General features: G+C 38.4%; 2 protein-coding genes across 9 annotated transcripts; both read right to left on the bottom strand.

The window, feature by feature from the left end:
• Positions 1–125: 125 nt before the first annotated feature.
• LOC124643873 lies at positions 126–13,815 on the bottom strand. 2 transcript variants are annotated; one of them, XM_047182995.1, is made up of 10 exons: positions 13,689–13,815; positions 12,805–12,933; positions 12,404–12,562; positions 11,365–11,448; positions 7,178–7,288; positions 5,962–6,093; positions 5,405–5,491; positions 4,698–4,901; positions 1,283–1,488; positions 126–342 (listed from the first exon to the last, which is right to left on the bottom strand). In XM_047182995.1, the coding sequence occupies exons 1-10, from the start codon at positions 13,756–13,758 to the stop codon at positions 202–204; spliced, it is 1,323 nt and encodes a 440-aa protein (XP_047038951.1). In that variant the 5' UTR covers positions 13,759–13,815; the 3' UTR covers positions 126–201. The 2 variants fall into 2 exon arrangements, with proteins under 2 accessions (XP_047038951.1, XP_047038952.1); XM_047182996.1 differs by having other exon boundaries at positions 7,226–7,288.
• Positions 13,816–15,120: 1,305 nt separating this feature from the next.
• LOC124643853 lies at positions 15,121–24,984 on the bottom strand. 7 transcript variants are annotated; one of them, XM_047182965.1, is made up of 8 exons: positions 24,962–24,984; positions 19,438–19,566; positions 18,656–18,856; positions 18,070–18,153; positions 17,321–17,566; positions 16,343–16,873; positions 15,605–15,753; positions 15,121–15,284 (listed from the first exon to the last, which is right to left on the bottom strand). In XM_047182965.1, exons 2-8 carry the CDS (start codon positions 19,550–19,552, stop codon positions 15,192–15,194), a joined length of 1,419 nt encoding a protein of 472 aa, XP_047038921.1. In that variant the 5' UTR covers positions 19,553–19,566; positions 24,962–24,984; the 3' UTR covers positions 15,121–15,191. The 7 variants fall into 7 exon arrangements, with proteins under 7 accessions (XP_047038921.1, XP_047038919.1, XP_047038922.1 ...); XM_047182963.1 differs by having other exon boundaries at positions 24,905–24,965; XM_047182966.1 differs by lacking the exon at positions 24,962–24,984 and adding an exon at positions 24,909–24,927.
• Between the last annotated feature and the right edge of the window lie 228 nt (positions 24,985–25,212).

Below are 25,212 nucleotides of genomic sequence, written 5' to 3'. Positions count from 1 at the left end.
CAGCCAGTTTTCTGGGCACGTTTCCGGAGGACAGTGATACGGAGGAATACTTCGACGCCTGATCGATGTTCTATATATATTTTGAATATAGTATTTTATTTTTAGATTTGTATAAAGATAAGTAGTTTAAGTTTGTATATATAATTCGACAGTAGAAAGAAACTATCGCAGAAGTAGATCCGGTCAGTTAGCAAGAGTTTGCTACTGAAATTGTACATGCAAATTTCCATTTTTAAATGGATTCAATACTCCTACTATTTCGGCGTAATTGGGCTCTTCCTGTTTACGAAAGTCCTTTTCTTTATTTTCGAAGGCAGTGTACAAAACTCCATCTGATGTGGCCTGTATATTAATAAAAAATAATATAGGTATAAATTAAAATATACCTACTAGCTTAATTACTAGCTTCCGTCATTAGTTTCACCCACTTCCCGAGGGAACTATGGAAGTAGTTCCCTCGGGAACTCGGGTAAAAAGTACCCTTACCGCCGTTGCCGTGGATAAAACCGGTGGCGGGAATGTATATACGAGTTGCTATATAAAAATAAATCTTATATCTCTAGGTCACGCCATCACGCGTAGGTAAACGGCTGGGCCGAGAGCTGAAAATTAGAGGAGAGATAGCTCAGACCTGAGAGAAGGCGGATAGTTTTTATCACCTTCTAGGTGCCAGAAGCAGTTATCTCAGGATGCGGGTGAAACCACGAGGGTAAGCTAGTTAGTGATAATAATATAATTATTTATTTGATGTTATTATTTACATAGAATACGCATCATATAAGTTTGCAACTCTGAAATCCACCATTTCACTCCTTTCACGTTTGTTCGTACTTTGCTTTTCCGCAGTTGGCTACTATTGACTTTTTTTTGTTTTTTAACGATGCCAAAAATCATCAAATGACCCCTCCCGCTATGGGTTAGCAGCGGTGAGGGAATGTCAGACTTTTACTGACTAAAAACTGTCGTGTTCCGTCGTAGGCCTTTTATATAGGTACCAGGGCCGCGGTAACTCTTTCGAACAATCCCGCAGCCCCGGCAGGCCTTGGCCCTGCTGGGCCCCGCTGGGTTTGCTGACATCTCTTTGAGGAGCATGTGGAACAACGCGCGCCGCCGACACGGGTCTGTTGTCTATCTAGACATGAGCGATGAGCCACCCGAACTCACCGCCCACAGACCCACCTACTATTGACTTCACAATAGAACAACGCTGAGCATGCGTGAAGTGTCTAATGGCTAACAGAGTTGCAAAGTCACGTGGCGCGATATTTTGAAATATACTTACTATCGTATTCAACTCTACTGATTCAGGTTTAGCTAAATTTTCAGAGGTCTTCTTACAAAATATTTTCTTGATCATTGATAAAGTCAGAAATAATAATAATACTGTTAGAACTATTATTATTGCTATGTAAACTATATCGTGGTTTTGAGGAAATGATGTTTTCGCTGTATAATCCTCGGCAGTATTTACTGAAATTGAATTATTTTCTGAAAAAAAAAGAATGGCAGCCTTACGTTGTATAATTTATTAATACATTTTTAGCTCAATTTGGATTGTATAACATTCTCAGGACTAGATAGAAAACTGTATGAAATATGTAATTAATTTTATTTTCTTTTAAAAAGAGTGTCCATGGTTCTTCTCCATGAGACCAACTCTTTGGAACCGTGCACCTAGCTTTGACGTTTAGAAAGAGCTTTCATAGGCCTATTTGGAATAAAAAATTTTGAGTTTGACTTATAAACGTGAATTAAATAATAAGTAATACTTAAGGGCTGTTTAAGAAATACTCTTACTTATAAACATTGCTTAAGCATGTCTTTACTAATGAACTCAAATTTTAATCACTTCTTAAGGCTTTAAGTAGTAATTAGTTAAAATGGTGATTAGATGATTTTTATAAGTAAGGCTGTAAATCTGTAGTTAAAAAAACCGGCCAAGTGCGAGTCGGAATCGCGCACCGAGGGTTCCGTACAAATGCTGTATAGATAAAAAGTGAGTTTCGCGCCAACCGTTCAGTTTAGAACAATCATAGTTATGGTAATTTCGTGAGAGTCAAAATAGTTAATATTTTTTATTTTACAATATAACTAAAATAGTAGGCCAGTACCTTGTAAAAGTTATTTTATTGAAGTTATTTATATACAACATTTTATAGTCATCATTCAGAAATCTGATTGAAAATAACTAATTATGCCTTAAAGGTCATGGGGCATATCTGACCCGCTTTGTAAAAAGTGGCGGACATGAATCAAAGTAGTTTTAAATCGTGGAGAATGGCATGACGTTTCTTTGAATATAAATATTTTATTAAAATTCCATGGAGACGAATGTCCAGGATCGTTTGAAAAATATAAAAGACAAGCAGTTTCAGAGGATTGTACAGGTTGCAATGCTAGTTTTTATTGTTAAAGACATTTCATAAAGAAGGAAGGTGCCAATCCGGATGACCAGGATCTGATGAGGATCTGGAAACCCTGAGAAAACGAGGGCAACTCTTGAATATTGTAGGCACGCATCGAGTCATAACCAGACATGTGAGTGTATTTTTGAGGGTACTGGTAAACAGTGAAGGTTTGGAGCTGATTTGATTATGGAGACTACAGAGAGTCAAGGGAACTCCCGAACGGTATGTTGCAACTACCACGTGTTTGGGCTTATTTTATTCGTATTGGCGAAGACTTTCCACAAAGATAGGTTTGACTGCCATTGTGGGATCGACAGCTAAGATCAGATATAGTTATGGGAACTCCTTTACAATTTATAACGTAACCTTGTGTTGGAGCTTATTTTATTTTAGGTGATGAGAATTCACTACTAACTTGGGTTAAAGCAGACCGCTTGACGACTTGTAGCTGTCGAATTGTAACGACGACTTCTAGAGAGTAGGATTCGGCGCTGCTGGCTTTACGTTTCTAGAGCCTTGACAAAAGTGTAATTCTGTCCCTTTCTTTGTTTTATAAAGTCGGCATTATTTTATTTTGTAGCATTTTACAAACAAATCCAACTTCAAACATATAAAAAAAAAGACAAGAAAACAAAAGCAAGAAAGAAATTAAAAAGATGTTAGGTGCATCGGTCTAGAAGTCGGTGTCTAGAGGATGCATCTATATTTATTTAACCACCGAGATCTAGACCGATGCATATAAACAGTTTTCTTGTTGTTTTAGAAGTTGTTTTTTTTTTTGTAAAAAGTTTTTATTTTTAACTTTTGTGAAAAGTTCTCGTCAATACGAATAATATAAGCCCAAACACGACGTAACTAAAACATACCGAGTTCTCTCGACTTTCTCACGTCTCCATCATCAGATAAGCTCTAAACCTTCACTGTTTGATAGTATCACCAGACATACATCTGAGAATCAAGTTTTAATCCTATGCATGCCTACAATTTCTGATAGTTGCCCTCGATTTCTCAGGATTTCCATCATCAGATCCTGACCTGATGACAATGGAAATAAACGGCGAGTATACTCTTTCACTACAAAGAAATGATTTCTCAAATCCGTCAAACTTGGTCGTTTAAATTCCCCATTGAAATGAGGAAAATATTTGATGTTTACACCTGATTTTCTCTAGATTCCCATGGTTCACATTGATGCGACTAATGCCATAGTAAATCAGAGCCTTTATCATTATACTGTGCTATATTTCGTTCGTATCCGCCGTGGGTATGGTTTTCATACTAAGGTGCCCTTGGTGACCTTTGAATGATTTAAAATTTTTCACAGTTTAGAGGCCATTATATTTAAGAAGTGTTTGATATGAATTTCACTTTTTATTAAAAACTTTAATATCTCTACGCGTTCATGTGAAAAAGGGTAGGTAGTAAGTTTATAATTATTAAAAAAATATTTTATGTCATGTAAGCAAAAATAATATTTTAATATTTTATGTAACTTCAAATTTATCATTTTCGCAATTTTTCCTTTATCTGTACTATATAACGTTGCTTCGTGCCGAATTTTAAGATTCTGAGTTCACGGGAAGTACCTTGTGGGTTTTGATTCCCTAGCGTGTGACGGAAATTCGTCTAAGGTGTCGGTAAAACTGCTGTATCTTTTGATCGCGTTAACTTAGAAGTTTGATTTTTTCATTGCTTAAAGGGACAATAGACATAGGTATTTGGTATAAATTTCAATTTGGTACCTTTATTCGTTCGTGAGAAATAAGGTAGTAAGTTTCATTTTATTAAAATATTTTTATTATATTATATAACAAAAAAAAAGAGATTTTCGCAATTTTTCCTATATTTGCATTATATAACAATGCTTCATGCCAAATTTCAAGATTCTGAGTTTACGGGAAGTACCCTGTAGGTTTTGATTCCTTTGCGAGTGTCGAGAATTTGTTGAAAATATCGACATAATCGGTTGTATCTTTTGATTGGCTTGGCTTAGAAGCTTGATATTTTCACACCCTAAAGGGACAATAGGCCCGAGTATTTCATGTGAATTTCAGCTTGATACGTCCACGCGTTCTTAAGATAAAGGGTCTTGACAGACAGACAGACAGACAGACAGACAGACGGACAACAAAGTGATCCTATAAGGGTTCCGTTTTTTCCTTTCGAGGTACGGAACCCTAAAAGTATGTATGTATGAAAATCGTGGTGGCCTAGTGTGTAAAGAACCATCCTCTCAAGTAAAGTGTCTCGATTCCAGATCAGGCAAGTACCAATGCATCTTTTACTTACCAGGCAAATTATAATAAAATAACAACATTGTCTTGTTTTCAACATATCGTGTTATATATGTTTCAGGCGTGTTTTCAGACTTCGTATAGTATATGCAGCACAATATACTAGCGTTGTATACTTTATTGTATTTAATCGTAATTTTATTGTCACTCATTGTCGTTATTTTGTTTTCTGTTGTATTAATAAGGCCTACATATAAGTCTGTAAATTAAAAAAAAATGTGTTAAACTATTCATGTTCATCTTATATGAAACTAAGGCTGCCCATTGTTGATATCGGTGACCGATTTTTTTGTAGGAGAACAGACTGATAGCAATATAGTGCATGCCTCATGGTAGAATGTACTGGACTCTACTTTCACTTAACACCATATTTTTGTACCTACATTCATAGCAAATAAATAATTTCATTTCATTTCATTTCAAATATATAGTGCAACGCAGAGTTTCTACAATAAATCGGCCCGACTACCAGAATATGAATTCTGGGCTTTTTTATCGATATGGCAAAAATGTTCAAATGACCCCGCCCACTGTGGGTTAGCAGCGGTGAGGGAGTGTCAGACTTTTACTGACTAAAAATCCATCGTGTTCCTTCGTAGGCCTTTTATGTACCAGGGCCGCGGTAACTCGTTTGAACCATTCCGCAGCCCCGGCGGGCCTTGGCCCTGCTAGATTACCTATATAATCTGTGGATAAACTTACGTTTTGTATACCGTTTATATTCTTCACAATCAAATGTAATCTGTGTCGTGTCATTGAACAGGAGTATGCTCACATTTTTGTCTTCGCCTAAAAAAAACATAACTTTCCTTGGTATGGTTCTCGCCAATCTTGATGGCGACTTGTAACTAACTTCAGAGTACTGGGACGCGCCATTATTAAATAGTTTCTGTGGAGCGACTTGCGAAATGTTAGGTACGAGTGGCCATAAAATTTGGAAAGAATTATATGTACAAAGTTAGAAGACATAATGGATTTTAATCAGTAAGAGTCTGACACTTCCTTACGCTGCTCACTCTTTGAAATCATCAAATTACCCCTCCCGCTGTGGGTTAGTAACGTGAGGTAGTGTCAGACTCTTACTGACTAAAACCCACCAAGTTCCTTCTTAAGCGCTTTACGTGCCACGGCCGCGGAAACTCGCTCGAACAATACGGCAGCCAAAACAGAAGGAAAAAAAATTAGGTTAGCCTCGTAAGGCTTCTTGGCCACATAAAAAAATAATACCAGAAAATATGTAAATATAGAGAAACACTTACGAATCTTTGATTGCATGACTATTTTATGCTTATTTGGCTCTATTCCCACAAAAGTATTGTTGTCAAAGTCTTCTAAGAAGAATAGGTATTTTGATATCTTCGATGTTATATTCGGCATATATCCAATATGATCTGGAATGAAATTTATTTAAGATATGAAATCATAGACAGCTCGGAAAGCATAGGCGCGCATTTTTTTTCAGACAGACCGGAATCGGCTCCGATCGGCTGAAAGAGCATGCAATCGGAGCCAAACGTCTGCAAGACCGAGAAAAAGTACGCAGCCAGAGCCGATCAGCTCAGCTCCTCTTATTATTTCACACCGAGCGCCTTCGAGCACAAAGTCCAAAGGGCTGGCCTATACTTCGGTCAAAGGATATGCATTGCCATCCAGCGTGGCAATGCAGCCAGCCTTTTGGGCACGATCCCAGCTGACAGCGATGCGGATGAATATTTTGATACTTAGTTTTAATATTTCCCTATAATAAGATCATTTTGTAAAACTATTGAATAAAACACTGCAAATACTAAGTACTCGATTTTGAACGTGTTGGGAATTTGCTCTCCTCTCCGGGCCGGTCTGTCTGAACGGACCCTGGGAAAAACAAAGATCGTGGTGCTACAATTGTCAACCTCTTCTCCATAAATTATGTATGTGCTACAGAAGAATGAAATATGAGCTGAGATGCCATAAACCAGACAGGTCAGGCGCCTTCTTCTGGGTTAAATTCGTATGGTGGGCATGACTGCGTACGGTTCTATGAGACACCTTTTTTTTCTAACTACGCCAAAAATCATCAAATGTTCCCCCCGCTGTGGGTTAGCAGCGGTAAGGGAGTTTCAGACTCTTACTGGCTAAAAACCGTCGTGTTCCGTCGTAGGCCTTTTAAGTACCAGGGTCGCGGTAACTCTTTCGAACAATCCCGCAGCCCCGGCAGACCTTGGCCCTGTTGGGCCCCGATGGGGCTCTATGAGATACCTGTGATCGATATTTAATATTACAAAAAGTTTTCGTATCCAAAGAAGTAATGTTCCTCGTCCCCCTCACCCCGCATGGTGTCGCGCTAATTTCTTAGGAGATTTTGCTCCATGGTATGGACTTGAGTGAGGAATGTTATTTCGGAACTTAATGATGCTATGTGATAACTATACCTACGAACATAACGTACTGTCTATATGTAAATACCATTAAAAATACTGGTTATTCTGTACTTACTATCATTATCATAGAATTGTCCCCATTTGAGATTGGTTTCGTACTCACTTTCAAAAGCGCACATGCTCAGTCGAAAATCGATCTTGGAACAATGAAAGTTTGTTGTATTTTCTGAAAGAAAAGTATTTAAGTACAAATAGAATTAAGTAGGTATTCTTTTAAGGCTGCCTTTTATCTCGCACGACAATAATTGAGCATTGCCATCCAACTTGGCAATGCTGCCAGCCTTTTGGGTACATTACCGAGTGACAGCATATGTATAGTAGGTAGGTATTTAAATAATAAAATATTAACTATCAACACCCGCGAGAGAAGCCGCGAGCGGAAGCTAGTACTAAATAATAAATAAATACATATCTATACATATAATAAATCTGTAAAAAAACTGTGTCTGTACATTGAATATATTAAAAAATAATAATTGGGTGGGGTTTAGAAACAGCAATGGAGCTCAAATCCAAAAAAAAAAATTCTGTCTGTATGTCTGTATGTCTGTATGTCTGTTTGTTTGTACACGCTAATCTTCGGAACTACTGGACGGATTTCAATGATTTTTTCTTTGTTGTATCAGTATTAAGCCTGGTCAACATATAGGCTATAATGTATCTTCGAAACTTGAAGACCTGATGCAGAACACCAACAGACCAACAAAACTATAAGAGATACAAAAATGATGCCATGGCAAAAATTGTTTCATGTGATGAGCATTTTCAGCTGAGATAATAAATTTTAAGATCTGGAACACCTGATGTGGCACCCCAAGAGCCCAGCTTCTCTGTACCATATACAGGTATGACGTTTTAGCAAAAGTTGTTCAATTTGATAAGCACTTTCTATTGACTTATACAAATTGAAGATCTAGAACACCTGATGTGGAACTCCAGGGGCCCAGCTAGACTATAGTATATAGAGGTATGACGTTTAAGCAAAAGTTGTTCAATCTGATAAGCACTCTCTGTTGACTTATAAAAATTGAAGATGTAAAACACCTGATGTGGAACCCCAGGAGCCCAGCTAGACTATATCATATAAAGATATGACGTTTTAGCAGTGGCGTAGCTTGCCTTGTCGGGGCCCCGTATAAAAAATTGTTTGGAGGCCCTTATATGGCACTTTTTTTATAACCTCTTCCCTTTTCTGTTAACTTTTTCTTTTCTCAGCGCCGCTGGGATAATCTATTTTCCTTTCACTCATTTAATGCACATTTATATAAAGCGCGTAAATAAACAGTGCACTGCACTCCGTGCGGTGGCGGCGTAGCATCGGGTGGCACCCGCGGCGGACTAACTATTGAGCACCCAATAATCATGGATTAAAATTGTAAATAAAAGTACTTAAAAATCGTGTAGAAATCATTCGTGGTGGTTTTTGCTAGGTTTAATTTAACGTAAAGAAACCGGAAACGGGTCTTTGCAAACTTATAAAGAGCTATTTTTGAAATTTGGGATATAAAAAACCCAAACATGTTTTATAAAAACCGGCCAAGTGCGAGTCGGACTCGCGCATGAAGGGTTCCGTAGGTACCATTATTTATAAAACGGACAAAAAAATCATGCTTGTTGTATGGGAGCCCCCCAAAATATTTATTTAATTCTAGTTTTCAGTATTTGTTGTTATAGCGGCAACAGAAATACATCATCTGTGAAAATATCAGCTCTCTAACTGTACCCTAAAAATCAGTGTGAAATTTTTAAGTTTTGAGAAAAAAATAATTTAATAAAATATTCCATAAATAGTCCCATGAACGATGTTTTCGTAACAGCGCCTAAACAATCTTTAAAGCATTTTTTTCATATGAAGGTGTGAAAAAAAGAAATTAGAGAGTATGCCATATTATTTTTAACATTTTTATCTTTTTTTTGAGATTCGTCACATTGTTATAGGACGTGGGGCAATTTTGTATGGATTGCGATCCGTCTTCTTTGAATAGCATGCAGTGACTGGTAGTGAACCTAGGCTTTGCAGATTAGAATGGCACCCTCAGTGACTTGTCCCTTCTGCCCGTGCCATCCTGGTCGTGCAGATATGTGTCGACCGAGATGGCACCCCCCGAGACGTGGTACCAGTGGCGGACCGCCCTCTCCCCCCCCTTATGCTGCTACTAACTCCGTGGTTTAATATCCAGTGTAAAGTACAACAACGTACACGTAAATCGCGATATCGATGAAGGATTCCCCGCTGAGTTGAAGATGAAGTAAGTAAAACGGGGAAGTCCCGCAGCCCACCATAACGATGTAGAGTGTTGTTAACTTTTGAACGCACGCTTAAGGCGGGAAAAAAAAAGAATTGCTATTCAGAATTTTGATATTTGTAAAATAAAATAAATTAGGAAGTTTTTATTTTTTGTCTTTACACACTTTTGGGGCCCCCGTGGCCCGGGGGCCCCGTATAATTGATACGGCAGATACGGCGGTAGCTACGCCCCTGCGTTTTAGCACAACTGGTTCAATCTGATAAGCACTCTCTATTGACGAAAAAACATCGAAGATCTGGAACACCTGATGTGGAACTTCAAGAGCAATACTACACTGTCTTGAAATGTATAGAAATGAATGTTATGAAATAGGTATGGTGAATCAAAAAAAGTAATTAGTCCTTCTTTTAGATAACCCTAAAATAATGTATACGTATTTTTTCTTTTCTCCTTCTCACAAACAAATAATAACGAAGATTAACACGCTTGAATTTTGTGTTAAGTCACTGCTTAGTACAAATTTTACATACTTAGACGTTTCCTCACGAGCCCCCACTCTCCGAATTTGTTGTGTTATATCTCATTATTATTTTGTATGTCTCTTCCAGACCTCGGGACTACAGAGTTCCGAATTTTTGGGAGGCAAACGTGGGGCCGAAGCCAACACGCTGAAGCCCTTTTGAGACAACTTTAATGAAATGGTGACACAAAACCGACGATTATCCCTTTATACACTATAGAAATGAACCCAAGGACAATCCCCGGTGGACGTCGTTAAAAAAAGACAATCCCCGGTTCTGTGCTATACCATTGCTAACTGTGGGTGAAAACTACTTGGGCTATTGTGATGGGATGCTAATGGACTAGGAATGGGGAAACTACGGGAACTATGGCACCTGCCGATGACAATGTATTAGATACATGTAAAAATTGCAGGTGGAGACTCGCCAGCTCACTTACTGGGCCCCCGGGAATCAGTCACTGAATAGCAACAAGAGGGCAACATGGACATGAGCGGTTGAAATGTGAGGATACCTCGGCGGATTTTAAACGCAGATTACACGCTCCCTGTGGGTCACTTACCACGAGGCACCTATCCTCCGAGCAGGGCTACTAACCCTGCTCTAGCGACTCCACTCTGGACGGCCAAGCCTAAGGAGCGACTGCCTATCTGACCTCCACAACCCGGTTACCCGCTCAACCCAACACCCCTTGGTAAAACTGGTCAGACTTACTGGCTTCTGACTACCCATAACGACTGCCAAGAATGTTCAATGACAGCCGGAACCTACAGTTTAACATGCCCTCCAAATAACGGTCATTGGTATCCAAAATATACGTAGAAAGTACAAACGAACTTAGAAAAGTTGCATTGGCAGGTACTTGCCAGACCTGGAATCAAAGACGTAAGCTCATACTTGAGAGATTGGTTCTCTACCCACTAAACCACCACGACTTCCACTAAGTCATCACGACTTTGTCATCTCAGTAACATTTAATGTTTTTTAACGTAATAATACGTGTAATATTTTTGCCACACACAACTTAAATGCGGACTAATTAGAATCACTACTTTTATCCCTATGGTCGCGTCTATTGCGGTTCAGTTCTCAGCGTTTTGTTTAGTCTGCTGTGCTTTTGCCGTTGAAGTACAAAAATTAAATATATGGAACGTTTCTAATGGCTATGCGTATTCCGTTGTTTTCAAGTCAACGGGCCCTTAAAATTCAATATCAGACGATTCAGATCTTTGATTTTGCTGACCCCGTAGTCGCTGGCATAAGGGACAGGATCCGCGTACGAAGTCGCGGGCAGAAGCTAGTTATAAATAAGTAAAGAATTCCAAAAAAAATCAAGAGGATCAGATTTTGATTTAAGTTTGAAAGGAAGTGTTTAGGCAACCAGATAAAAATTACTTCTCAACCGGTAAGCAGATCGGTGAAGGTCGCCTCTAGATGGAATCTTAGACTAATATTACTACCTACATACTCACTTCGATAAGGACACTTATTAAAATCCACAAGAATGGTACAATATCCATCGTTTAAACAATCTTTATTGTACACAATCGTAGTAGCTGAAACAGAAATTATTTAGATTAATCATTATTTTTATGTGCGTCGATTTTTGGAAGGCGAACGTGGGGCCGAAGCCAACACGCTGAAGCCCTTTTGAGACAACTATAATGAGGTGGTGACACAAAACCGATGATTATCCCTGTATACACCATAGAAATGTACCCAAGGACAATCCCTGGTTCGGTGCTAAACTATTGCCAACTATGGAATAAACTACTACTACTGGGGTTATTGTGATGGGATACTAATGGACTAGGAATGGGGAAACTATGGGAACTATGGCCGAAAAAGTGAATACCTGTGTATGTATGTATGAACTTCGTGACGTTCACTGAGCGTTCACTCACCATCGGCGGCTGACAGTCAATTTAATTTGAACACAGGTGCCCGATTCTCCTAAGGCCGCGAACGCACAGGCAGGTGGCTTGCTTAGCGCCTAGTGCAGCCGGTCGCGTTCATTTTAGAACGTTCGTTTTACGGGGCTACTCGCTAGCTAGGTGACGCGCTAGACACTAGGCGCTAAGCAAGCCACCTGCCTGTGCGTTCGCAGCCTAAGTTAATCGTGTCAAAATCGAATAGAAATTGAATCACAATATGATCGCAATAACAGTTTTAACCATATTGGACATTCTGCTACTAATATAAGACCAATCGTATTCCAACGACATTCGATTGGTTTGCGATTGGTCTGCCATTTTGGTCTATACGGTAGTTTACTCTACAATCATATTACAATCGTAAATCTTTTACAGACAAAATGATTCATTATAAAATGACAGAAAAGGATAAAAACGTTTATTAAAAAAAAAATTGCGGAATGCCACATACGGTTCAATCGTAATTGAGTCGTGATTGGATCTCAGTCGAATGTGAATCATATGTCGCTTAAGTAAAATTAGGAAAATCGGGTCCCTGTTGTAGTGTGTACATTACATCTATAATTTTAGTACTCACAGTTTTGATAATCTATCAATTTTCCTTCGGCTATTATCACTGTACAGATAGTTGAGGTCCCATCACGCAATTCCAGATCGATTGTATAACTGACAGACTTAAGTGTTACTGTGCCCAACTGAATGTGACCTTCGATATCTGGGAGTGTGAATTTCTTGCCTGAAGATGAAGTAAATAAATACAATCTATACTATTATTACTAAGAGGAAAAAAAATATTTTTGTTTGTTCGTAATTGATTAACTCAAAAACTACTGGACCGATTTTACCGGTGCGGCGCGATTTTCTTTTGAATAGCTGACGTGACGTTGCACAGTATGGCACGACGTCGACATCCGTCACATTAATTCGATTCGCGATTCCGCCACGTAGAACGTATATAATACAAATATAATTACTTACCGGGAATGCCGGGGGAAATATAAATATAAAACGTCATGTCATTTGGTTTGTTAATCATTAGTATGTCGATGTTTAACACATCATTTACATTGTAACCGAAGAAGTATGGAGCGTCTTTAAAATAAATATCTGAAAAAGAAATACAGCTTATATTATAATAAAACATTATGACAATATTATGAGGCCCAGGACGAAGTTGGTTCGAACTTACTTTTGCCCATTTATCGAGGTACTCTTTCTAACAGACAACTTTTACAGTAGTGATACCTAGTGAATCTACCATAAGTGATTGTTTTACAAAAGCAAGAAGTTACCTATTTAAAATTTAAATATAGATAGGAACCGGAAGCGACTAATACACGTACTGAAGAATCAGAAGATAGCATTTATTCAGTTTTTTTTTAAAATACAGCACGATTAATAAGAAGATATATATTTTTTACAAGAATAATAAAAGTTTGAGCAAACAATAACAAATTGGGTGCGAATTTCCGTTAGTTGTAAAAAGTTCTAAGGAATTACTGTAAGCTACTTACGAAGGGGGTTTACATTTATATCGTAAGTTAATTATTGGAGCGAAAAGTAAAAGTGTAATGCCGCCGGCCTAAGGCAGGATAATCATCAGATGACTACAACTAACTAGCTTCCGCGCGCGGCTTCGCCCGCATAAAGTTCGGTTATATCGTGTCTCCAAGAGAATTCTTCAAAAGTCCGGGAGTTCAAAAGTTCTTTCTTACGCTATCTCTGTACCAAATTTTATTAAAATCACTTCAGTGGTTTAGACGTGAAAGCGTAACAGACAGACAGACAGAGTTACTTTCGCATTTATAATATTAGTAGGGATGAACGGTGCAGGGGTTAGTTTAGTTTTAAAAACAACTTACTGTTCGGCAAACAAATAAAAAATCCAGGAAATACTGTCAGTACAAACAGAGAATAGACAGTTAAAATCATTTTAACTTTGTTTACAATTCCGTAAATCACTGCTCTTTATGCAATTGTCCTGTCAAATGGCGGAGAACGGATAATTATAACAATATGTAGGTAAATAAGAACGAAACCAGACGAATATCAAAAGCGGCCAGTTTTCCTTGTGATAACAATGCATAATTAATTGTGTAGCTTTCCTGGTCATTTATAATAGTAGGTAGTAGTATAGTAGCTTGTTTTCTATAGAGTTGGGGCATGGCTAAAAATAGCCGATAGGTATATGATGTTATCCTAGCCGATTCTCGGCTACGGCGGCTGTTCTCACGTAAGGAGATTAGCCAACTGCGCAGGACATATTATAGTGCACGAGCATTTGCGTAGAGACAGGTGCACTCACTGTTCCTTCACTCTCATAACGCGATGGGACGGCAATCCGACACCACCGAAGGGAGATAAGGCGCAGGACCGACATTTACGTGCTCTCCGATGCACGGATGTATCAATCACCAACTTCAAAGCTTCTGGCTGCTTCGTGAAAGTTTCTTAAACCCACAAAGCGATTTCGGCCCTTCAAATAAAGCGTAGGAAGTTCTAAAGGGTTACCGCGGCCCTGGTACATAAAGGGCTTAAGAAGGAACATGAACAGAGAGGTCATTTGACGATTTTCTTTAAAAAAGGGCAGACTTATACCCATGTCTGTAAGTTCAGGCGCCAGTGCATCAAGATACTACAATCTGTCTTTATCAAATAGATTTTCAACTTTATCACTTAGACATAAGGTTCAATGTTGATTGGGAAAGTTTTACAGATTGGAGTAGATTTATTTGTGTGTGAGCATGAAATGTGGTAAGTAAAAAACTTACCACATTTCATGCTATGTTGAACCACAAAAGCAAGTAACAAACATAGATACCTACTATATGTATATCCTGCATGATAGTGAGCATGACATAGGCACATATTTTGGTTTGGTGTGTCATTAATGATTTTACAAAGAAACAAATTAGTAAAGAAGGTCATTATCATTTGTCCAGGAACCATAGCTGGCCTTGTATTTATTCGAAAGACGCAGCTGCTGTGCCCTAGGTCCTGTGATCGATTGCCGAAATCTCTACTTCTCTTTAATAACTTTCACAAAGCAGCCCAGAATCTGGAAGTTGGAAATGTTACACCCTTGTGTCTGGGAGGGCACGTGAAGCGGACGTCCCGGAAAGCTACTCAGTAGCAGTCGTTGTTACAATTCCACGTCAGAGGCCGTCAGGCGGATTTGAGAAAGCTCTGATACTAGAGATTGTTAGGAAATAAAATATGCAGCTCCATCAGATCAATTCATCGTTGAGAAGGAAAGAAGGAGAAGTTGAAAGAAGAAGAAGATAAAAAAAACTATTTACAATCTGTACTCTGTTTTTTCTTTATTTATACTTAAAAGTGTAATCCGAACTAAGGCAGGTATACGGCTAGTTGTCTATTTCTTCATATACAGGTTGCTCGATAGCCTGCCTTTCTCGTTCACATTCTTTCTCGAACAATAAGTTTAAATAAAATGGCCGCTGAAAAACAAACATTTGAGTTCATGAAAATTCGGGGATTATGAAGACGAAGAATTTTATGGACTTTATGTAAGGAACAAATTAGCCTGGACGCCATTAGGCGGCGTTCAAACCAGACCAACCAGTCAACGTCCATGCATTTTAAGCATATTGAATGGTTAGATGTGAACGAAAAAGTGAATATATTCGGAATTAAAACTACAATGAACTGCGTAACGTTCGGAGGCTGTTATATTTGAACACAGCATTATAGGTCTTTTTCTTTTGAAGATCCGGGGACCTAAAACTTATTAGTTTTGCGTTAATGAGTCACAACTCACTTCATTATTTGGTAATGGCATCGGTGGTCGCGTTGCAGGTTTCTTTTTGCAGCAACATTTTATTATTATAAATAAAACTATAACAATAAACAACGTTGCACATATATATATTATTATAATAATAAGATTGCTATGATCGCCTTCTTTATCTGAAACAGAGTTTTCAGCATTATATTAAAAAGTCATTTATTCAAAGTACGCTGTAAAACAGCACTTTTTGAAGGTCAAATTTACAAAAGACAAACCCCAAAACGCCCGCCCTTCACCACTTCCTATGTATTTTTGCTGGGAAGAAGAAGTGGTGGAACAATAGTCCCCAGAAAATATAAAAATATAAATATTCGGAAATTGTTGAATTGTTGAATGACGATAATGTTATGAGGAAGGTGATGAGCATGAATGTAGACGGATACTGTGGAAGGAGACATCCAAAGAAACGATGAATGGATTGTGTGAAAGTTGACATGGCTAGAAAGGGAAGAAGCCTAGCTAGAGTGGGAATATAAAAAGGCCGATGATGAAGAACATACAGTCGTTACGGATAGTCAGAAGCCAGTAAGTCTGTCGCCAGTCTAACCAAGGGGTATTGGGTTGCCCGTGTAACTGGGTTGAGGAGGTCAGATAGGCAGTCGCTTCTTGTAAAGCACTGGTACTCAGCTGAATCCGGTTAGACTGGAAGCCGACCCTAACATAGTTGGGAAAAGGCTCGGGAGATGATGATGATGATGAAGAACATACCAGTGCTACTATTTTCAGTCTCATTCCTTAAATCTATCACTTTAGAAATCTCTCCTTCTGCTTTAGATGAAGTAATTTCAAATACACCTTTTTGATCATTAGGAAGACTAATATCATCCCGAGGATTTTCATTCGGAGAACCAATTCTGCTTTCAATAATATCATTAGACTTATTTTTCATTTTATGATTTCGTTTAGAGTTATCTGGAATTTTCTTTACTGAATCTGTTTCATCGTAAACACATTCGTTCTCTGTTTTTTTAACCGTTTCAGATCTCCGAGTACTGACATCGAGAATATCCTCTTTATTACTTTTAGGATTTTCATTTGGTTCTGCTGTTTCTGATTTTTTTGTGTTATCGCCAGGTATGTTTAATTTAAGTTTTCTTAAATAGGCATCGATGTTTTCTTTATTTGAATTTTCTTGTTTGTTTGTTTCTGTTTCTATTTCAACACTTTTGTTTAAAACATTGTTTGTGGTTTCTGCGGTCACTGATATGTTAGGTGTATTCTCGCGATAGTTTTTCTCAGCTGAAATATTTAAATTATTCTCATTAATTACTCTGTCTCCCTTAGTTATACTAGCGTAATTATTGTGTATGAAAACTACTTATCAAGTGTATTATTTTACACATAAGAGCGTCGCTTTCGCACCCTGCAAACTTTTAGTCGGCCGATAGGTTGTTCGGGCTTATAAAATCAGTATGAAAATGAATGGTAGTAAGTTTCATTGGATTCACCATTGACATCGAAATACTCTATCAGTCAACCATCGGACTATCGGCCGAAGTTTAGGCCCAAATTCACTAACAATGTAGTCAAACGATGATTTTTTTTTAATTGATGGTGGTACTTGGGTGTGCTCTCGGGGCTCTCGAGTCTACTTTTATGCCTGACCGAGGCTCACAACTACATACCTATCTTGCTATGAGTGTACTGATTATTTTTTTGAAAACTAAAAACAAGCTTGACACTTACTTGAAGTTACAACTGTGTTCGTTATAAAATCATTCCCTGATAAGTTTTCTTGATAAACGAACAAAGTTTTGCTTTTGACAAAGCGTCTTATATCCACTGAAGTTTCAGTAGTTGTTTCTACGTAGTAAATACAACATAGTATTGAACCATTGTGAGTTTTTAATAGCGAAAAGTCGGCTTGAACTGGACTGTTTTTGAATACTATTACTCTATTCCCTTCGGAGTTAATCCAGGCCACGTACACATCTGAAACAAATAAGCATCTGGTAGTTAGAATGCACGGTGCATGTAGCTGGAGCAAGTTAACATGCGCAAGTGACAAGAGCACGCGGGTGGGTATCTTGCTTTGTTACATGCGCGAGTCGCTGGATCCGCACGTTTTTTAAAATTCATGTTACCTGCGTATGTACCTCAACATGCGCAAGTTACTTGCACCATAAGATGTTACAGAGAAAACACGTCGAAACTTCGTCCACAATTGCCTTGTGTCAAAATGTAGACGCGAGTCCACAGCTAGCATGTGTTCGAGCACAAAGGTTGCAATTTCGCGGACATTTTAGATATGTTCGCACGCAATGTGTTACTGCGATTTTGAAAATTTAGTATAAATAATTTATTTTTGAGTGAAAACGGTCCCCTCGCAACACAAGTGAAGCTTTGAGAGAATGTATATGTGTATGTATTATTGGGTAAACAGCCAGTATTTTATAGTGAACAGACTTCATCGCAGACAGGGTTAGTTTACTTACATTTTGAAAGACTGGAATATTGCTGGCAGTTAAACTTGAACGGTTTATCAGTATATGTGACGATAAAATCCACGGTGTAGTGATCTGAAATTAAATGAAAATGTTAAATATATAGTGAAAGTCCCCGCAAAAAGCTATATAATGAACGTATTGTTTTTGATGCAGTTTTAACTAATACAGATATAGGTATGTGATGTCACACAGGTAGTGTGTAGGTAAATATATATAAATGGGTAAAGTGATTTCAATAAAGTCGGTTTTATTTAACTGTAGAAAAGCTTTTTAGGATATGCATATGTTTATCTTGTTTTATCTTCATTTAATCGCGCACAAACATACATAGGAACATGTCTCACTGAGAACTTTTTTTTTTTAAAGACGTCAAAAATCATCAAATGACCCCTCCCGCTGTGGGTTAGCAGCGGTGAGGGAGTGTCAGACTCTTACTGACTAAAAACCGTCGTGCTCCGTCGTTGGCCTTTTATGTACCAGGGCCACGGTAACTCGCGCGAACAATCCCTCAGCCCTCACTGAGAACCTCTCTTTTGAATTCGATTCGATTAAAGATTTTTATCAAAATACTCACAATAGCCATTATCAACTAAATTGATGACGTTTTTGTTCGGGTTTCCGCCACATTGTAGTTGCATAGACATCACATTATTATTGTTTACGTCATTAGAAACGAAGTTACTGTAAATGGTTGTCAGGTTATCAAATTTCTCCAGAGTCAAAGTGTATTTGCTGGTATAAGCTCTTACAGTCGTGTAGTTGGTTATCGTGCCATCTGTAATTAAAATATTAGTTAATAAAACACTAGAAAAACTCGCTTCTTCAAGGGTGAGTCTACACGGTACAAGTAGCTTGCGCATATTAAGGCACATGCGCAGGTTACATGCATTTTAAAAACGTGCGGGTCCAGCAACTCGCGCATGTACCAAAGTAAAATACCCACCCGCGTGCTTTTGTCACTTGTCACTTGCGCATGTTAACTTGCTCCTGCTTCATGCACCATGTAGAAACACCCTAAATGCAATGAAAATATAGGTACGGTAAATCCACCGTACGGCGGCACGGTGGTTAGTTTTTCTGGTTCGCAATAAAAAACGTGCTGTAAAAAAGTTGTTACGGCACGACAAATGCACAATTCGTTAAAAAAAAACATACCTTTTACTAAGACTGCGTTCAAACTAAACTAAATGTCAGCTGCCGATTGTCAGCGACTATGCATATTACGCATAACGTGTCGGCTACATGTGACCTAATAAATAATATGTACGGAAAACAATAAATTTCGTAACGTTCGCTCACATTCGGCGGCTGAGCGTCAGTTTAGTATCGAATCTCTAAGGTTTATAGAATACTTACCGAATCCTACCCAGTTTTGAGAATAAACGTGATTCCATTGATGCAAGTACGTACAACCCGCGACGTTGGTAATTTGTGAACTGCAAGTCAGATCATTCACTCTATCTACCGACATTTCTGAATTTGCATCTGTAAAAAGAATCACTTATTAAAGATCTGTTCAGGCGGCTGTTTGACGCTTTTCGTGACCAAAACGCTGGCAAAGGGCTGGCAAAGGCCTCGGACAAAGGATCAGCATGGCCATCCAACGAGGTAATGCTGCCAGTCTCTTGGGTACCTATGCTCCCAATTGACAGCGATGGGGATGAATTTTTTGACGCTTTTTAGATATAGTGTTTTTTTTAATTGTTCTACTAGGATAGAATTCTTTTTTGAGTTGTAAATAACTATGTAAATAAATCCTAATAATTAATTAATATAATAAGCTGGAAATTATTATACCTTTTTATATGACTCATACGAAGGGGTTTTAGGTACATTTGCAAAGGACAATAGGCAAATTTCTATATGGACCCTGGGGTATCGGCGGCCAGCTATAAAATTGATAATCAACGAGAGCTCTGTACTGGGATTCTATAAAACTCGATCAACAACTCGCATTTCACTTCGATTCGTAATGTCATTTCATACTTTAGGGGAGGTAGGGGAGGGATGGGCACTTTTTCACAATTTATTGCATAAAAAATCAGATTTTACAGATCATTATCAACTTTTATTGCCATTTCTTATATTCGGCTAGATATAATGAAAGAGCTTTCCTAAAAATTACAATCAGTTTCAACATTACGAGATATTTAAACGGTTTTATTTAGCTCACCCCGTTTGTTTTATTATTTATTCTTGGATCAAATTTAGTAATTCAAATTTCACCCTCTTCCTGTCAACCGATTGGTCTGAAATTTTGTATACACCTTTAATTAAATCCAATATGGCCGCCGGCACAAAATGGCACAGCCCCCTCAATATGGGTATCAAATGAAAGGGCTACACAAGTAGAATACTGTCAGCAATCATCGACTTACTATAATTGTAACTGGAGATTTTGACAATCAATAATTAATAATAGAAAATACACATACCTTTCATTAGTTTTCTCTTTATAACGATCCGAAACCGCAACAAAATATTTAAGTACTTTTACGAGTGTTTGTTCTTGACAACTCACAGAAATGACAGATAGTCTATGGATGAACACCGTTACCAGTCGGTAACGTAAACTACCCAATTAAAAAAAAACAAAACTATGATCAGAAATCAGAATAAAAGGACCCCCCTTTTATTCTGATTTGATCATGTCTCCCAACTGCCCATCTCTCCCCTACCTCCCCTATAGATAGACAGATTTTGACAAATCTGTCAAAATCTCGACTTTGATTTAGTTCAACTTGTCAACACGCTCGATAGTGTAAATATGGCGTACCTCAGGGTAGCATCTTGGGACCCCTGCTATTCTTAATATACATAAACGACCTACCTAAAATGATAAGTCAAGAAATGGTGCTTTTTGCTGATGACAGCACGGCTATTATAAAATGCGACAATCCAAATAATTACCAAATTGACATAAATAATACTCTTTCTAAAATAATTAAATGGCTTATTGACAATAATCTAGTAATTAATCTAAATAAAACCAAAATTATGCACTTCCACCAACGGCTAGTTAACACTCCAGTTGATGTCACCTATAATAATATTAAAATAGAAGAAGTCAGCAATACAAAATTTTTGGGTGTTACTATTGATGATAAGTTAACTTGGAAACCGCATCTGGAAGAAATTTGCAAGCGATTGAGTAAATCAGCGTACCTTTTATTTCAACTGTCAAAAAAAGTGAACACTGAAACACTACTAATGGCGTATCATGGATTGGTATCCTCGGTTTTGCGATATGGTGTAATTTTCTGGGGACAGTCAACAAACCGGGAAGTCGTGTTTAGGATACAAAAGAGGTGTGTAAGGTCAATGTTTGGCCTAAAAAAGACAGACAGTTGCATTCCATATTTTAAAAAATATAATATTTTACCCTTCCCAGCTTTATACATATTCGAAACAGCATTATTTGTAAAAAAAAACCCACATTTATTTCAAAAACTGGCTACAGTAAAGAAAATGCCGCTACGTGCTCAATACCTCAACACATTATGCCATGTCAAATGTAAAACAGCACTAATGAAGAAAAGTTTTTTTGGCATTGCTCCCGAAGTCTATAATAAAATACCTGACGCGATTAAGCGTATGCCAGTATTAAAGTTTAAATGTACCCTACACCAGCTACTGCTTAAAAAATGTTATTATAGGCTAGATGAGTTTTTAAATGATAATTTTATCTAACATTAAGTATTGTATTTTTTGTAATGCTAAATTCATGTTTTCTTTTTTTACATGTATTATAATTGTATATTAATTTGTATGTCATTGTTGACAAAACATAGCGCACTTTATTATTTGTAAGACCTATATAATGTTACACCTATGTTTGACAAATAAAACATTTCTGATTTCTGATTTCTGATTTCTAGTGAAGCGCTAGTGTAGTTTGACAATGTCAATCACGAAACTTTAAGGTAGAATTCCGTGGGTCGCGATTGTCGCAGCCGCGCGCGACAAAAGTCAACCTATGAAAATGTATGGCACCGCTGCCGAGGGCTGCGACAGTCGCGCGCGGACGACGAATTTCGTGAGCCGCTCGCGGCCGTACGCTTCTCAACATGGTCTAGCGCTTAATAACATCTATAGAATTTTAGTAAAACCAGAATTAAATTTTTGACAATGCCGCGAGCAGCTTACGAAATTCGTCGGCCGCGCGCGACTGTCACGGGCCTCGACAACGGTGCCATACATTTTCAAAGGTTGACTATTGTCGCGTCCACGGAATTCTACCTTTAGATCGAAGTCGAAGTGAGAGTGATGTCGAAGTGAGTTGTGATATTTTATAGAATCGACATGCTGGTAATTAAGAATAACTTTAATTATGGGCGTTATCTCGTGGGACATTTAGGAAAAGAGATATTCGCATATTTGTGTACTTATCAGAAATAAAAGAGATAAAAGAGTCGTGGTGGCCTAGTGGGTAAAGGACCATCCTCTCAAGTATGAGGCCGCGGGTTCGATTCCAGGTCAGGCAAGTACCAATGCAACTTTTCTAAGTTTGTATGTATTTTCTAAGTATATCTTAGACACCATTGGCTGTGTTTCGGATGGCACGTTAAGCTGTAGGTCCCGGCTGTCATTGAACATCCTTGGCAGTCGTTACGGGTAGTCAGAAGCCAGTAAGTCTGACACCAGTCTAACCAAGGGGTATCGGGTTGCCCGGGTAACTGGGTTGAGGAGGTCAGATAGGCAGTCGCTTCTTGTAAAGCGCTGGTACTCAGCTGAATCCGGTTAGACTGGAAGCCGACCTCAACATGATTGGGAAAAGGCTCGGAGGATGATGATGTGTACTTATCAGAAATGTATGAGCTTAAGAGCATTCTATTGTTCGCCAATCTCCTTCATCGCTACTTACTTTAGTAAAACTGAAATGTATGTAGACGGGTGGAGAGGAAGAGGAAGACCTAAGAAAAGATGGATGGATTGCCTGAAAGATGACATGAATAGGAAGAGAGTGAGTGTCAGTATGACGAGTGATGCGGGAAAATGGAAAAGAATGACATATTTCGCCGACCCCAGATAAAATTGGGAACCGGGCAGGAGGAAGAAGAAGTTAGTAAAACTTATCTACAGATGGCCTTATACTAAAATTAATTCTGGAAATTAAAATCTTTACTTACTGAATGTAATGCCTGCTTCACTATTTAACACTAGATTTAACACGTAAAATATTAAATTAATGTAAAACATAGCTAATTAAACTTGTATATTAATTATGTAAAAAGCATCTAAGGAGCTCAATACTAGTCTTTCTTAGTCAAAAGTCAAAGAACAATGTCGCTAGGGGAAACACCATGAGTAATTTTTAACTACTTTACAATCAAGTTACAGACAATGTGCTAAATAGTGGAAATGTAAAAATATCGAATTGAAAACAATTTGCATTAAATTTAAAAAAGAAATGGTAATCTGCGTAACAAGCGGAAGGCCTATTGGGTAAAATCAAAAACCTCTCAAGTAAGTGTATATCTGTGACTGTGACTAGCTTCCGCCAGCGGTTTCACCCGCATCCCGTGGGAACTACTTCCCGTACCGAGATAAAAAGTAGCCTATAGCCTTCCTCGATAAATGGGCTATCTAACACTGAAAGAAATTTTCAAATCGGACCAGTAGTTCCTGAGATTAGCGCGTTCAAACAAACAAACAAACTCTTCAGCTTTATAATAATAGTATAGATTCCAGATCAGACAAGTACCTAGGTATCAATGTAACGTTTCTAAGTTTTTATGTAGGTACTTTCTTTGTAACTATATCATGGACACCAATGACTGATTAAATGTATAGGAAAACATCTCGAAGAATCCTGGACTATGAAGTCTGAAATCACCATTCTTCTCTGTGTGAGAGGAGGCCTGTGCCCAGCAGTGGGACAATACAAAAGGCTGTGAATGATCATTGTTTTTCGTTGAGTCTAGACGTCTGATGGACAGTAAACCTCTGATTATTGTTTACCAAAGCATGTTCAAAGTGTTCAGTAATTTTATACCTTACTAATTGGGTACTAGCTTTTGCCCCGCGACTTCGTTCGCGTGGAATAGTGACTTCCGGCAGATTTTAGTTTTTACCGATAGATGGCGCTGTATGTCCGGATTATTATTATTTTTTTTTTTGTAATAAAAACTATCCTACGTCCTTTATTTATGTATTTACAATTTATGTACACACACATAATAACAAAGAAGACAGGAAGGAATGAATTAACAAAGGTTATGGCCCTACAGGCCCATTGTGTTGCTGAATGAGGTTGGAAAAATCTTTGAGCGAATCATCGCCGACCGCCTTATTCAGCACATGACCGGAGAGGGGCCGGATCTGGCGGACAACCAGTATGGTTTCCGTAAGGGGCGTTCAACAGTTGACGCGATCATGCGCGTGAGGGTCCTGGCCGAGGAAGCAGTCGCCCGGGGCGAGGTGGTCTTGGCGGTGTCGCTCGACATCGCCAACGCGTTCAACACCCTGCCCTGGAATACAATAAAGGAGGCGCTCCGTTCTCATGGAGTGCCAGGGTACCTCCGTCGCATAATCGGGGCCTATTTGTCGGAAAGGGCTGTCGTGTACCCGGGTCGAGAAGGATGGGGTCGTCGAAAGATGACGTGCGGTGTTCCTCAGGGGTCAGTTCTCGGCCCTCTCCTGTGGAACATTGGATACGATTGGGTCCTGCGCGGTGCGCTTCTCCACGGCGCACATAGGGGTATTTTGCACTTTTAGCCGGGCGAAACTAGTAAAAACAAACTTTCACATAAAAGAAAAAAATTCTACTTGTTAGCCAGCCAGGTAACTACTGAACGAAATCTGAGCTTTTTTGGACTCCTACCCACACGCCAGCTATCCACAAATCTGTCAGAACTTGATCGTTGTCACATGCACTCACGTCAGTTACTGGCTACATTAAAAACGTGCCGTGTTTGATACCTCAGAGTTTTTTTATTGTGAGTTAGATAACCAAAACTACTATGGATTATCATAATACAGGTAAGAACAGTTTTATTTGTTATGATTTACTAATGTTTACGTGTATTTTTAAGATTCAAAATCAATTTTTGAAGTTCAACATTTTTAAACGTTTTTTTGTATGAATTCTACTATTCTCAGGGATTAAAGTTATCCTTCCGAGTGTTTCCG

This window comes from Helicoverpa zea, chromosome 28 (assembly GCF_022581195.2).
Source record: "Helicoverpa zea isolate HzStark_Cry1AcR chromosome 28, ilHelZeax1.1, whole genome shotgun sequence".
Classification (NCBI taxonomy): domain Eukaryota; kingdom Metazoa; phylum Arthropoda; class Insecta; order Lepidoptera; family Noctuidae; genus Helicoverpa; species Helicoverpa zea.
This window is presented reverse-complemented; position numbering and strand designations above follow the sequence as displayed.